This window comes from Procambarus clarkii, chromosome 46 (assembly GCF_040958095.1).
Source record: "Procambarus clarkii isolate CNS0578487 chromosome 46, FALCON_Pclarkii_2.0, whole genome shotgun sequence".
NCBI classification, from domain to species: Eukaryota; Metazoa; Arthropoda; class Malacostraca; order Decapoda; family Cambaridae; genus Procambarus; species Procambarus clarkii.
In genome coordinates, this window is record NC_091195.1 from 26,311,700 (window position 1) to 26,325,690 (window position 13,991).

Below are 13,991 nucleotides of genomic sequence, written 5' to 3' on the forward strand. Positions count from 1 at the left end.
CCTATTGCGGCTAAAATATGCCACCTACGATTTTTTTGTTATTTTTTCCGTGATCAGGGAACAAAAATGAACACTTCTATAAGACGAAAGAATTTTTTGGAATTTTTTTTTTTGTTGCGCCTGTGGGTGTGAATTCCATTTGGGCCCCTAGCGGTTTGAGGGTTAATATCCTGTCATCCCCACAGGCGCATGTCATTTTGAAAAAAAAAAAAATTATTTTTTCTTCCTAACCTGTTAATTTGTGTTCACTGATCACGGGAAAAATAATAAAAAAATTGTAAGTGGCATATATTGCCCGCTATAGGGCAGGGAAGTCTGGCAAATTATAGGCGCTGACTCAGCATGCATCCCAGGCAGTCTGTTGCTCGCCAGCTGTCAGGCCGGAGTTGCCACAAAGAGATAATTACCTAATTATTTCAACGTCTCTGATTGATTTTTCATAGTTTTTTTGCTGTAATATTATTCAAAAGTGTGTAGTTTGATATATTTATATAATAAAATGAGTGAATCATTGCTATACTCAAAAATATGGTGTGCATATTATAGATTCAATTATGTTCATCAATCAGTGAACAAATACTTTGTCAGTTATTACACTATAAGCTCAGGTTATATATAAGTATCCGCATGTTTTGTTCACTATAACGAACCACTAAGTAGCTATTATGAGTCAAAAAGTAACGAGGAGTGATCGCCGTGTACCAGCCAGCCACTCCCGCCCTCCCTCAAGTCATCTGACTCACCCACATTCTCCTCCCACAATACTGTTTTTGCTATAATTCACTATATACAGACGTTATATATAAGTATCTACATGTTTTGTTCACCATAACTGTACATCTAAGCTTGTATGGTGAGTAAAGGCACAAAGGCGTAGGACCTCACACAGTCAGCTGATGGCTGTCACCCTCAAGGCCAGACGCACTAATATTTCTCCTCCAACAATACTGTGTGGTGTTATTACGCTATATACACACATTATATATAAATATCTACCTGTTTTATTCACCATACTTGTACAAATAAACTGGTATGGTGCCCAAAGACCATCGTGGTAACCAGTAAACAACACCGTCGTCTGCACGGTGGCGTCGTGCAGATGACGCCACCGCCCTCACCAAAATGGCAGCTCCAAACCTTCTCTTGCTGTTTATACCCTCTATACACACGTTATATATAAGTATCTACATTTGTGTTCACCATAGCGAACCACTAAGCTGGTATGGTGAGTGTAGTCAATAAAAGGTGGCCACACACAGTCAGAAGACATCGCCACCACCCTCCCTCCCACAGCATTACTCCTCCCTCCATGGCACACAGCACTAAATATCACCACAATCCTGCTATTATCAGAACCCTGGTCAGTTTTATCACAGTCAGGGGTCTTCTGTAATAATATCATCGCTACATAATAGCACGAACAAGTATATTTTGGCATTTTTAGGCGATGCTGTGGTCACAAGCTGAACAGCAGTGCTGTTAGCTCATGCTGCGTGCATCAGGCTTGGTTGCTCGCTCAATACTGAGGCCAATAACACCCGGGAGTTTGGCCCACGATTTTTTTAAAAATGGCGTCTGTTTACAAGAGCCCTGATGAAGGTGTGGTGAACCCCGTGTATCTGTGGGCCGTTTAAATCTTGCGTAGTACTCCAACACGTCATATGACGTGATGCGCAGTTGACTGGAACAACGTCCAACACGTCATATGACGTGATGCGCACTTTAAGGGTTAAACAAGAACAACATAATTTATGTGCATCGTCGGAGGCGTCTAAGAATGTGCAAGAAGCAGCGCGACCCCACCATGTGGTGTTGACGTTACTCAAACGAGCGTTCACCATACAGGACGATTTAACGCTGATCGGGCCGTTCGTTAGCCAAAATGTTCGCCTTTTGGGGCGATCGTTATGCAAGGTACCACTGTACCTCTGTTCATTGTAAGAAAATTTAACACAATACACAAAGATTAGATTAATACACAATAATGAAAACATACAATAATGACAGATTAGTAGGTACATTAGGGTAAAATTTGAGAGGTAACAACATATCAACATACCCATATCAACAGAGTATGTTGGTTAACATACCCAAATCATACCTGGAAATATTAGGAAATATCATACTTACTGGGTATGAGTTAACATACTCATATCAACAGAGTGCAGTCCAGAGCTGATAAATTGGCCACCCTGGAAAGGGGGTGGGCGGGGAAGTGGATTAGACATCCACCAAGGCCAAATCAGAAAGCGGCATTTCAAAACATTACATGATAGTTTTCTGGGGGGAGCCCAGTTGGCTCCCTGAAGCTAGCTTACTGATTAAGTGCCATGCTACCTAAGTATCATCAGTTGCGTAGTTTTTGTTGCCTACTGGGAAGCACGAGCCAGAACCTGATCCCCTTCAAAGAGATGCAGGGAGTAGTGGCCTTTGAATACCTTACAGTTAAAGTTTATCATCTTGCCATCAACTAGGGAAGCACCCAGAAAGGCAGGCAAATCAAAACAGACTACTGCATTGGTTGAAAAAGGAGACCAGCACCCTCAAAATGTTTAAAGAACTCCCCCAACAAGAAAACAAACAAAAACAAAAATTAAAAAAACCAGCCCTGCGCTAGTTAGCTCCACCTCTTCCCCCTCGTTCGGAAGAGTGGGGACCCGGCCCGGGTCATTTGGGGTGACACTGTTCAGTTTTTGACTGATATTGTGTGCCAAGTGTTGGTGTCGCTTTGGCTCCGTGTTCTCATGTTTATTGGTGGTTTTGCCCTTGAGGCGGTGTTCCCTACACTGAGTTGTGCATGAGCCAGGAGTTATGTACTGGAGCTACCTGTGCTCAGGGTTATCTTCCTTGTGTGCTCTGTATGTATTACCTTTGCAAGGTCAAGGTTGCCTTCCCTGGAGCATTTGGGCAACACTCCCGTCAGGGGGGCCTCCTTGCTTGTAGTGGTTCTCTCTCTTGGTGTATGCCAGGGAGCCTCCAGGTCTCACTTAGAAAATGGCATTTCATTACATTCAATGCTGGTTTTCTGGTGGAAGCCCCTTTGGCTCCCTGGAGCTACTTAACTAAAGATAAAAACAAGAGGGACTTACCCGGGAGGCATTCGCCACTCACTCCTCAACACGAAGTCGAGACAACTGGCTGCAACTGCCGACCCAATGTGACACATGCCCGACTAGGGTCAGGAACATTGACTGGGTAGCGACCGGCCAGGACCCTGTTCGACCTCCAAACACTGCGAGCCCGAATGTCAGCCCAAGACATGATACCGAAGACAGCAACCAACGCAACAAACTTATGCATGTCATGGGCATGGGGATAGACCACAGGCTGGCTGGAACGAATAACCCTGTGGACGACCTGGAAGACTCGAACCCTGGAACAGGGAAGAAGGGACTGGGTCAACCCAAAGTGCATCTCCGTTCACCGAGGCCGTGGCTCGCAGATAACGGCGAAGAGCCGCAATTGGACGTAACACATGATGCACCCCCGGCCAAACCAACAAATCAACAACCCAAGGACCCCTCCGGAAAGAAGCAGTCTCATTCTTTGCCAGAAAAGGAGACGGCTGCACAAACAAACCTACCATCAGGACCAAAAGAGCAGAAACCAATGCACCAGAGGAGAGCATGAAGCTCCCCGACCCGACCCTCTTTTCTACGGAAAAGAACCATAGAAAAACAACCCTGAACTGAAGAGGCCACTACAAACAGAGGAGAAATGAGAGCACCCTGCCCAACGACCAGGATGAGTCAGGCAGTGCATGAGCAGGCTGAAGGTGAAACAATGTACAGAACAGCTTGCAGAATGGAGCAGAAGTAACATCCATACTGAATGAAAGCTGCAGCGGCTCCATCAGCGCCGCACACTACAAAGCGACAGTATTTGGCGGAGATGACAGTCCGGAAACGACCACAAAGGAAAGACAAGACAACCCTAACAAAGACCAAAGTACGCATATGCAGAGATAGGAAAAAATGGAAGAACTGCCAGGCAACTCCATACTGGTGCCGAGATGAAGCACGCAGGTGGGACCCCTTAACAAAACCACCTGTGCACCATACAAGAGATGATAGACTCGAGTCAGAAAATCAGATGCGAAGACTCGAGGAGAAGAACGAACCAGCGTCTGGAATCTTCTCAAATGTAGGTTCAAACCCTCGTCATGGCCCTTGTGGATTTGTTCATTTGATGCATCACGCTATTGTGATTTCTGTGTGCAGAAGAGGCTTACCCAGCCAGCCCCAAACCCCCCCTGAAGGAGGAGGAGGGGCCACCCAACGCCACCTCACACCGCACAAAATGATCCAAAGGGCCCTCAAATTGTTGGACCAGGTGCGAGCAGAGTGAGCGAGCAAGCTCCCCCCCCCCCCACCATCGCCCCATCAATAGGACGAACCACGAAAAGTTTCTTATTTTGACTTTTACCCAGTTATTCATTCCTCAATCCATACCCATTTGCAAGATCGTTGGTCTTCTGTTACTGGTAACAAGCTGTGTGGTCTTAAGGGTGGGTAGCGTGTCTCCATGGTCTTCCTCCTACCACCGTAACCGGCGGTGGGAAATGGGTCTGGCGAGGTTATGTATTGGCCATACCCATTTATCTAATGGGCACTTAATGGAGCACTGCCCTGCTCCTTATTGCTAAACTACATTGTCCCTCTTACGGTCAAGCATATCCTTGTTGAATATCTGAGCTTTCAGGATGTGCGTGCGTCTTGTTTCCCGACTGTCCCTTGCGGTCACCTATCCCTCGATAGAATTCTTGGTGAATCGGATACCTATGATGTTGTTCGCCTTATGAGCTTTTTATTTTCATATTGGCGCCTTATGCGCTTTTATTCTCATATCTTCAAATTTTCTTACAGTATATTTGTTAATATTCTTCAAATCTGCTACAAATTAATTACTTAAAATTATCCGTTTGATTTAGGACCTGCCCGAAATACTATGCGTGTTAGTGGCTTTGCAAGAATTTAAAAACATCAATGCTATATGTACTCTCATAAACCCAACGTACCTTCTTGTATATATACAAATAAATAAATAAATAATAAATAAAAAAATTGAGGAGATCTGCCCTGTCATGTCTGGTTTGCAGTGTTGTTAGTCATGAGGCCCTCAGCCGTTCCTGGTACGAGAGCTGACTTAGTTCTGGAATGATTTTTGTTGCCTGGTGTTGAACTTTTTTCAATGAAGCTATGTCTTTCTGAAGATGAAGTCTCCATGCTTGGATACAATAATCCAAGTGGAGGTGCAACACAGAGATTTTTACAGTTGAATAACTACCTTCTTTTCCTTAAAATCGAAGGTACTCCTAAGGTTTGGTTAGCTTTTTTTTTCTACTGCTGCTCCCACTTGTTGTGCACCTTTCAGTGAATGATGGATTCTGACTCAAGGTCATTCCCTTTATCAATCTGCTGCAAGGCAATGCTGTTAATTTGATAGTTGTGATGTGAGTTGTTATGCCTCACATGCAAGGTCTTGCATTTGTCAATATTAAAAAGCATTTGTCAGTCATCTGACCATTTGTGGAGTTCATGTAGAACTCTTTGTAAGGCCTCGATATAATTTTCACTTCCCACGTTACATAAATCTTTGTATTATCTGCAAATTTGATGTGTTTTGTATTTTTCTCATGTTTCAATTATCAAAGCTATCAACATTGATAAAATGTTTATTGAGAAAATTTTGTGAGGCAACCCTTTCATGAAATGATATTTCATACTGCATATTAGGTATTTCAGGGTTGAGACAAGTTTCAAGAGCTCTTGAAAGAGCATTTTCATACCTAAAAATTACTAAGATTCTGGAGGTAATCCACGAGGAAAAGTAATTCCCAAAGGAGACAAGTCATGAAAACATCTTGGATAGTACTTAGTAAATGTGTGGTTGGTGATGTATCATTTGTATGGTAGCAAATTCGCATAGTGAGTAGAGGTTTAAAAATATAGAAAGCTATTTATGACTTCCAGGTACTTTCTGGAAAATCCACCTGCACCGGAGCATTGTGTTACTCTAATATATGGAGCCAATCTTGCTGACAACCGCATGCTGATATTGGTAGCTCCACCTTCTGTTGCTCAACTTTGGTGTCAAGGATTGCAAGTGAGTATATGCATTTGCACCACCTAGAATTTTTCAAGTTTAAATTGTTGAGAAGTGAATATATGGCCTACTGTACAACAATACATCTTCTACAGCCACAATAACTTAGCTGAAAATTAGACAACCAATCCACAAATCTGAGGATAAAAGAATCTGACTTTTTAGTTCATCCTGGACTGATGTAAAGTCGATGACGTGATAATGGTCCAAGATGAACCGAAATGTTGTCAATTCATTTATTTTCAGATTTATGGGTTGGGTGTCTGGTACATGTTGTTTGCATCTCTGAACAGGTGCTAGTACGTGCTCAAAGACGGATGGCAAGTGTGAGCGATAAACGACTTTATTGGCTGAAAGAGCAATATCTTAAGCTGTACTTTGAGGATGAAGCCTGTAGTGGTCCCAAACCGGCTGAAGCAATTAAGGTAACTCAAGAGGCATCAAATGTGATAAGTAATTCAGACAAATTTCACCTAGTTATTCTCATCTTATTGTTCTTGTAGTACTTGAATGTTGGCTCTCTGGTACTCTCTCAACCTTCAATCCACTGGTTTTTATTAGCTGCAGTTACAGGATGAGAGTTACGCTTGTAATCTCTTGTTTTTCATATAATTTTTGTCATACGACACCTTGAAGCGATTTACTGTCTTGGTATCCACCCCTTCTCACTTTAATTGTTTACGCTGTCCTCAACTCTTACTGAAAGAGCACGTCTATGTATTCTTCTGGTACCTTTGTTTCCTTAGCTTGATCTATGAACACTTTTTCTTGAAGTTGCTGGTTTGAAAAATTCCTCCTCGTCTCTGCCCATTTGGTACTATATTGTACCTGTTGATTATATTGCCTCTTTGTTTCCTTCTATCATCCACTTGTAGCATATATAACATCTCTAGCCTCTCCACATAGCTCTTTTTTTTAGTTCCAGAAGCCATTAAGCAGCATGTCTGCACCTTATCCAGTTTATTGATGTCCTTCTTGAGAAATGGACACCGCACAACTGCTGCATATTCTAATCTGTAGGTTACGTGTTGCATGTTTTCCCCTCGTCCATATTTCATTTGACATATATTTCCCACAAATTTCATCTGACATGTGTTGCTTTATTCATTTTCTTTGTCTTTAGTTCCAGTTTACAGAACAGCCTCATGTGTGGGGGATGATGAACATTCCCTCAGAATCTAAGGCAAAACTCCATCTGACATGATTGCTTTAATTCTGTCTAATTCTTTGTGGTTTTTCTACCTCTAGGCACTAATACATATTCTATGTTGTGTTTGAAAGTTGTTATTTTTGCTTGTTCTATGAAAATCTCATTCTGCATAAACATCTTTGGAACTATTCGTTTAGTGTTAGACATTTTATTTTGTCTGCAAGTCTGTCTCCCACTTAAAGTAGTAGTACTAGTAGTAATCCCTTTGTTTATATTTATACCTCAATAAACTTATTTGAATTGAATTTGAAAATAGTAGCAGTAATAGTAGTAGTAATAGAGGTAGAAATAGTAGTACTGTACCTAATTTTATCCTCATAGTTTCCTATCCAGTGCTTGAAACTTGCACTGTATCTTGTGCTACCCACTCCCCCAATATATGTGCCTAAGCCATGCGACTTCACCATCGTGCTATCAACTTGTATCATCGTTATGTTGAATGCGAATTTTACTACACTGTACCTATTAATTTTCGTCAAATTTTCTTATGCACCTGTTAATATTCTTCAAATTTTGCTACAAATTACCTTCTTAAAATTATCTATTACATTAAAGACCTTCCCAAAGTGCTGTGTGTGTATTAGTGGCTTTACAAGAATGAAAAAACATCAATGCTTTGTACCTGCATAAACTCAATGTACTTTCTTGTATATGTGTATATATATATATATATATATATATATATATATATATATATATATATATATATATATATATATATATATATATATATATATATATATATATTTATATATATAAATAAATAAATAAAATAAATCAATAAATAAGTAGTAATAGTAGTAGTAGTAGTAATAGTAGTAGTAATACAGTGAGAAATCACATTAATATGGTATATCAGTGAACAAATCCAAAGGAGCCTTAACCCCTCAACTGCTCGGCTTTTAAATTTGACACCCCCCAATGCGCAGGAAATAAATTCTCTGGAAAAAATTATTTTCTGGTTTGAAAGTGTCAAAAACCCTTCCCTGACTATGGGTATAGTAACTGTAAGTCGAAATTGTACTTGCTTTGTCTACTATGGGGTCCGTATGTTGGCACGTGATGTCATCATTCCCCATTCGCCCATGGTGTACGCTCCCGTGGCCAGTAGGGCGCCCGGGGCAGGATGCGCGAATATATTCTTGTTCATTTTTTGCGCACAGTTCCAAATACATTTTATTTGTTTTTATGTGCCAGTCTTATGTATAATGAACACATACACTTTATTATTATTAGTTCTATATAGTAGAACATCTGTATTGTCCGAAGACACTGTTACGTGCATGACACATGTGTACACATATCCGGCACATATTTCCAATATATTATGCTAATTTTGTATATATGCAATCTATTTACACACTGTACACACTCACCATAAACACACTCAGAACGCCACAAGTATCTTAATATCTTAAAAATATCTTAAGAAGCACATCAACAAACTGGAAAAGGTGCAAAGACATGCTACTAAGTGGCTCCCAGAACTGAAGGGCAAGAGCTACGAGGAGAGGTTAGAAGCATTAAATATGCCAAAACTAGAAGACAGAAGAAAAAGAGGTGATATGATCACTACATACAAAATAGTAACAGGAATTGACAAAATCGACAGGGAAGACTTCCTGAGACCTGGAACTTCAAGAACAAGAGGTCATAGATTTAAACTAGCTAAACACAGATGCCGAAGAAATATAAGAAAATTCACCTTCGCAAATAGAGTGGTAGACGGTTGGAACAAGTTAAGTGAGAAGGTGGTGGAGGCCAAGACCGTCAGTAGTTTCAAAGCGTTATATGACAAAGAGTGCTGGGAAGACGGGACACCACGAGCGTAGCTCTCATCCTGTAACTACACTTAGGTAATTACACTTAGGTAATTACAAGTGTGAGCTGCCACACCCAGCCAGCCAGTACTCCCTCACTCCTCCAACATCGTACTTGCCATCACCCCTCCTCCCACCTTACTGTTATGGTTTTTATTACATTATTTACATATGTTATGTATACATATCTATATGTTTTATTCACCAGAACTATGCAAGTAAGCCGGTATTGTGTCCAAACAGTACAGTGGCCACGATACACTGCATGAGAAATCACACAGCATGCAGCAGACGGTGCTACGATTAAGAGGTCACCTCCCACACCAAAATAGCTCCTCTCAACATACTCCTATTGTCGTTATTACACTATATACACACATTGTATATACTCATGTACGTACATGTTAACCATAGCAAACCACTAAGCTAGTATGGTGAGCAAAACAAGAGTGGCTGCCACACAGTGAGGCTACCTCGATTCCCTCCCTCCCCCTCACCAAAATTCCTTCTCCCCACAATACTATGCACAGTGCAAATTATCACCACAATCCTGGTCACTAATTCCTGTAAATGAATAATTGACCACAAGTTTATTTTGTTCAGGAACCTAAGAAGTCATTTGAAGATTCCTAGATGGACGAAATAATGCTGTGGTGCTGTGAACATCGTGAACAGCATTGAATCACTGATATTTGAACGTTGTACTCAGTCATTATCACACTCGGCTTTGTTCTTACTGAGCTTACTTCAGAGAACCAGACACGATAAGAATTCCAGAGAACAACATAGAGCAGATAGAGGTGTCTAGAGATGAAGTGGAAAATATGCTAAAGGAGCTCAGTAAGAACAAAACAGCTGGCCCAGATGGCGTTTCACCATCAGTTCTGAGAGAATGTGCACCTGAGCTCAGCATTCCACTTCATCTGATCTTTCAGGCATCCCTGTAATTACCTAAGTGTAATTACCTAAGTGTAGTTACAGGATGAGAGCTACGCTCGTGGTGTCCCGTCTTCCCAGCACTCTTTGTCATATAACGCTTTGAAACTACTGACGGTCTTGGCCTCCACCACCTTCTCACTTAACTTGTTCCAACCGTCTACCACTCTATTTGCGAAGGTGAATTTTCTTATATTTCTTCGGCATCTGTGTTTAGCTAGTTTAAATCTATGACCTCTTGTTCTTGAAGTTCCAGGTCTCAGGAAGTCTTCCCTGTCGATTTTATCAATTCCTGTTACTATTTTGTACGTAGTGATCATATCACCTCTTTTTCTTCTGTCTTCTAGTTTTGGCTTTGGCTTTTCTAGTTTAGTTTCCCTGTGTACAGGAATCGTAGCAGACGCGTGGAAACGGGCTAATATAGTTCCAATCTACAAAAGTGGCAGCAGGGAAGACCCCCTCAATTATAGATCTGTATCATTGACAAGTGTAATAGTGAAAGTATTGGAAAACCTAATCAAAACTAAATGGGTAAAACACCTGGATAGAAAAGATATAATATTAGACAGACAGTATGGTTTTCAATCTGCAAGATCCTGTGTATCGAATTTGCTCAGTTTCTATGATCGAGCCGCAGAGAGAGTACAGGAAAGAGATGGTTGGGTTGACTGCATCTATCTGGACCTAAAAAAGGCTTTCGACAGTTCCACATAAGAGGTTGTTCTGGAAACTGGAAAATATTGGAGGGGTGACAGGTAAGCTTCTAACATGGATGATAAATTTTCTGACTGATAGAAAAATGAGGGCAGTGATCAGAGGCAATGTATCGGAATGGAGAAATGTCACAAGTGGAGTACCACAGGGTTCAGTTCTTGCACCTGTGATGTTTATTGTCTACATAAATGAACTACCAGTTGGTATACAGAATTATATGAACATGTTTGCTGATGATGCTAAGATAATAGGAAGGATAAGAAATTCAGATGATTGTCATGCCCTTCAAGAAGACCTGAACAAAATAAGTATATGGAGCACCACTTGGCAAATGGTTTTTAATGTTAATAAATGTCATGTTATGGAATGTGGAATAGGAGAACATAGACCCCACACAACCTATATATTATGTGAGAAATCTTTAAAGAATTCTGATAAAGAAAAAGATCTAGGGGTGGTTCTAGATAGAAAACTATCACCTGAGGACTACATAAGGAATATTGTGCAAGGAGCCTATGCTATGCTTTCTAACTTCAGAATTACATTTAAATACATGGATGGCGATATACTAAAGAAATTATTCATGACTTTTGTTAAGCCAAAGCTAGAATATGCAGTTGTTGTGTGGTGCCCACATCTTAACACTTTCGCGCTTTATATTAGAGATAACTCGTCACTGGTTTTTCTTACGATTCCGCATAACTGCCTACTTTTCTTGTCAATCGAAAAAATATTTCTATAAATTCCATTTTTTTAACCGAAATGGATGGGGATACTTTTGTTTTGTAGAGAATTTATTTGCGAATTTTTTGGTACCAGAATGAATATTATATCACATAAACTTCTATGAGTAAAAAAAAAAATACACAAAGTATGTTTGGGGGTGTGGCGAGCGTGTGGCAGTGGGTTCCCTTTAGCCGTTGATATATCCAACACGTGGGAAATATTTGTATGTGTTATGTATATGTCTGTGTAGGGAATTTTACTGTGATCACTGTCATACAAATTATAAAATGTTTCAACAAGTATAAACATGACAAACATCAAACGAACGAAAACAATGCGTTCGTTTCTGCCGCGAACGCATACTGAGCGACGTGGTTCTATATTTGGCGCTTCTCTTACACATGCTTTGTACCAATGTTATACAGTTCATCTTATAGAAAATTTTATTGCGAACACATTGGTATAAAAAAGAAATACGTACATAGAAATGTAGGGTCAGGAAACGTATAAACTTTCCAAGCATGATTTTCCCCTCCTGTGTTTTCGCCAGTGCACTCGCGGCTAACTACTCTCCACTTCACACACTCTTGCGGGTGGGCAATTACCTATATTAAACATTCATATGCATATGTCCGTGTAGAGAATTTTATTGCGATTCCAATCATACCAAAATTAGCGATGTAGGACAACTGTAGGCTTCGCAACCATTAAGAAAGTGGAAACATTTTGTTGCTGTTTGGCGCTCTCGGCGAGTGATCTGCATAGTTTTTTATTTGGTGTTGATACTCCTTATGCTTGGGCGGCATTTTATAGGTATGCTCTTATAGACAATTTCATTGCGAACACAGTGACACCAAATTTAAATACGTGCGCCTTCAATTATTGTCAGGACAGTCAAAAGAGTATACACTTTTCCGCGTAGGCGCGCGAAGTGCCGAAAGCATCTGGGGTATTGTTTTTTTTTGAGCGCCGAGAGCGCGAAAGTGTTAAGAAGCACATCAACAAACTGGAAAAGGTGCAAAGACACTCTAATAAGTGGCTCCCAGAACTGAAGGGCAAGAGCTACGAGGAGAGGTTAGAAGAATTAAATATGCCAAAACTAGAAGACAGAAGAAAGAGGTGATATGATCACTACGTACAAAATAGTAACAGGAATTGATAAAATCGACAGGGAAAATTTCCCGAGGCCTGGAACTTCAAGAACAAGAGGTCATAGATTTAAACTAGCTAAACACAGATGCCGAAGAAATATAAGAAAATTCACCTTCGCAAATAGTGGTAGACGGTTGGAACAAGTTAAGTGAGAAGGTGATGGAGGCCAAGACCGTCAGTAGTTTCAAAGCGTTATATGACAAAGAGTGCTGGGAAGACGGGACACCATGAGTGTAGCTCTCATCCTGTAACTACACTTAGGTAATTACACTTAGGTAATTACACACATACATACAGACAGACAGACACATTATTAGGTGACGCTGTGGTCACAAGCTGAACAGCAGGGCTGAGAGCTCATGCTACGTGCGCCAGCCTTGGTTGCTCACTCAGTACCAGTCTCCCACACCCGGGAATGTGGACCATGATTTTTTTTAAAGATGGCGTCTGTTTACAAGAGCCATGTGGAAGTTGATGTGAACCCCATGTAGCCGTGGGAGTTTTGAATGGAACGCTAAAAATATAAATACCCGGAGGCACGTTGCGCACCCCTATCGAGGGCCTGCAGGTGCGTTGCGCAGTTTAGGGGTTCATGAGGCTTGGAACCTATGTGCTGGGTGTTCCCAGGCATGCTCTAGTCAACTGTACCATGACAAGGAAAAGAATTACAACCTGGGGTACTACTGCACCCAGAAGAGTGCTGAGGCTTCCACTGAAGCCTTACTGGGGTTTCACACAATTTCCCTCGTGCACTCTGAGGTAGTACTACTGGTTGACAGAGCCTGAGTGCATGGGGGAATTGTGTGAAATCCTGGTTAGGCAACCTTTTCTCAACTTATTTCACTTCTTCTGACACATTTATCTTCTCACCTGTTTTTTAAAATACACTACACCCTTATATTTTGGGGGGAACACGACTCACGTTATCAACCTATTCTACAATACTTAGGAATTTGAAATATCTGGGAGCTCTTCTGATGCAGCTGTTGATTCAGGGGTGGTCTGGTATGTGTTCTTATATAAAAATATAACAAAATTCTCCATGTAGTGTATACAAGCGAGGCTTTTTTCTCTGATAGTAAATAACATTCACTCAATATGAATGATCAATCTTCAACAGATCTAGATACAATTCGTCTATCACTTTTGACTGGTTGGTAGAGTGAAGGCCTCGCTTTGGTGATGCAAAGCATACACTGCTTGATACTTACGAATATTCGCAAGAGAATGAGTGATCGTAAGCACATGAGGGGAACAAATCCCACATGACTCTCGGGTCAAAGGTGTCACTGACCCAACAAGCTGCCTGGTGGAGGCAGAACGGATGA

The 13,991-nt window shown here is 41.0% G+C and overlaps 1 protein-coding gene across 1 annotated transcript in view; it reads left to right on the forward strand.

Annotated features, from left to right (window-relative positions):
• LOC123770570 (uncharacterized) overlaps nucleotides 1-13,991 on the forward strand; it is a 564,737-nt gene that overhangs the window by 483,157 nt on the left and 67,589 nt on the right. The window contains 2 exon segments of the mRNA XM_069301599.1: nucleotides 5,973-6,105; nucleotides 6,399-6,530. Of these exon segments, the coding sequence (XP_069157700.1) occupies nucleotides 5,973-6,105; nucleotides 6,399-6,530 (265 nt within the window).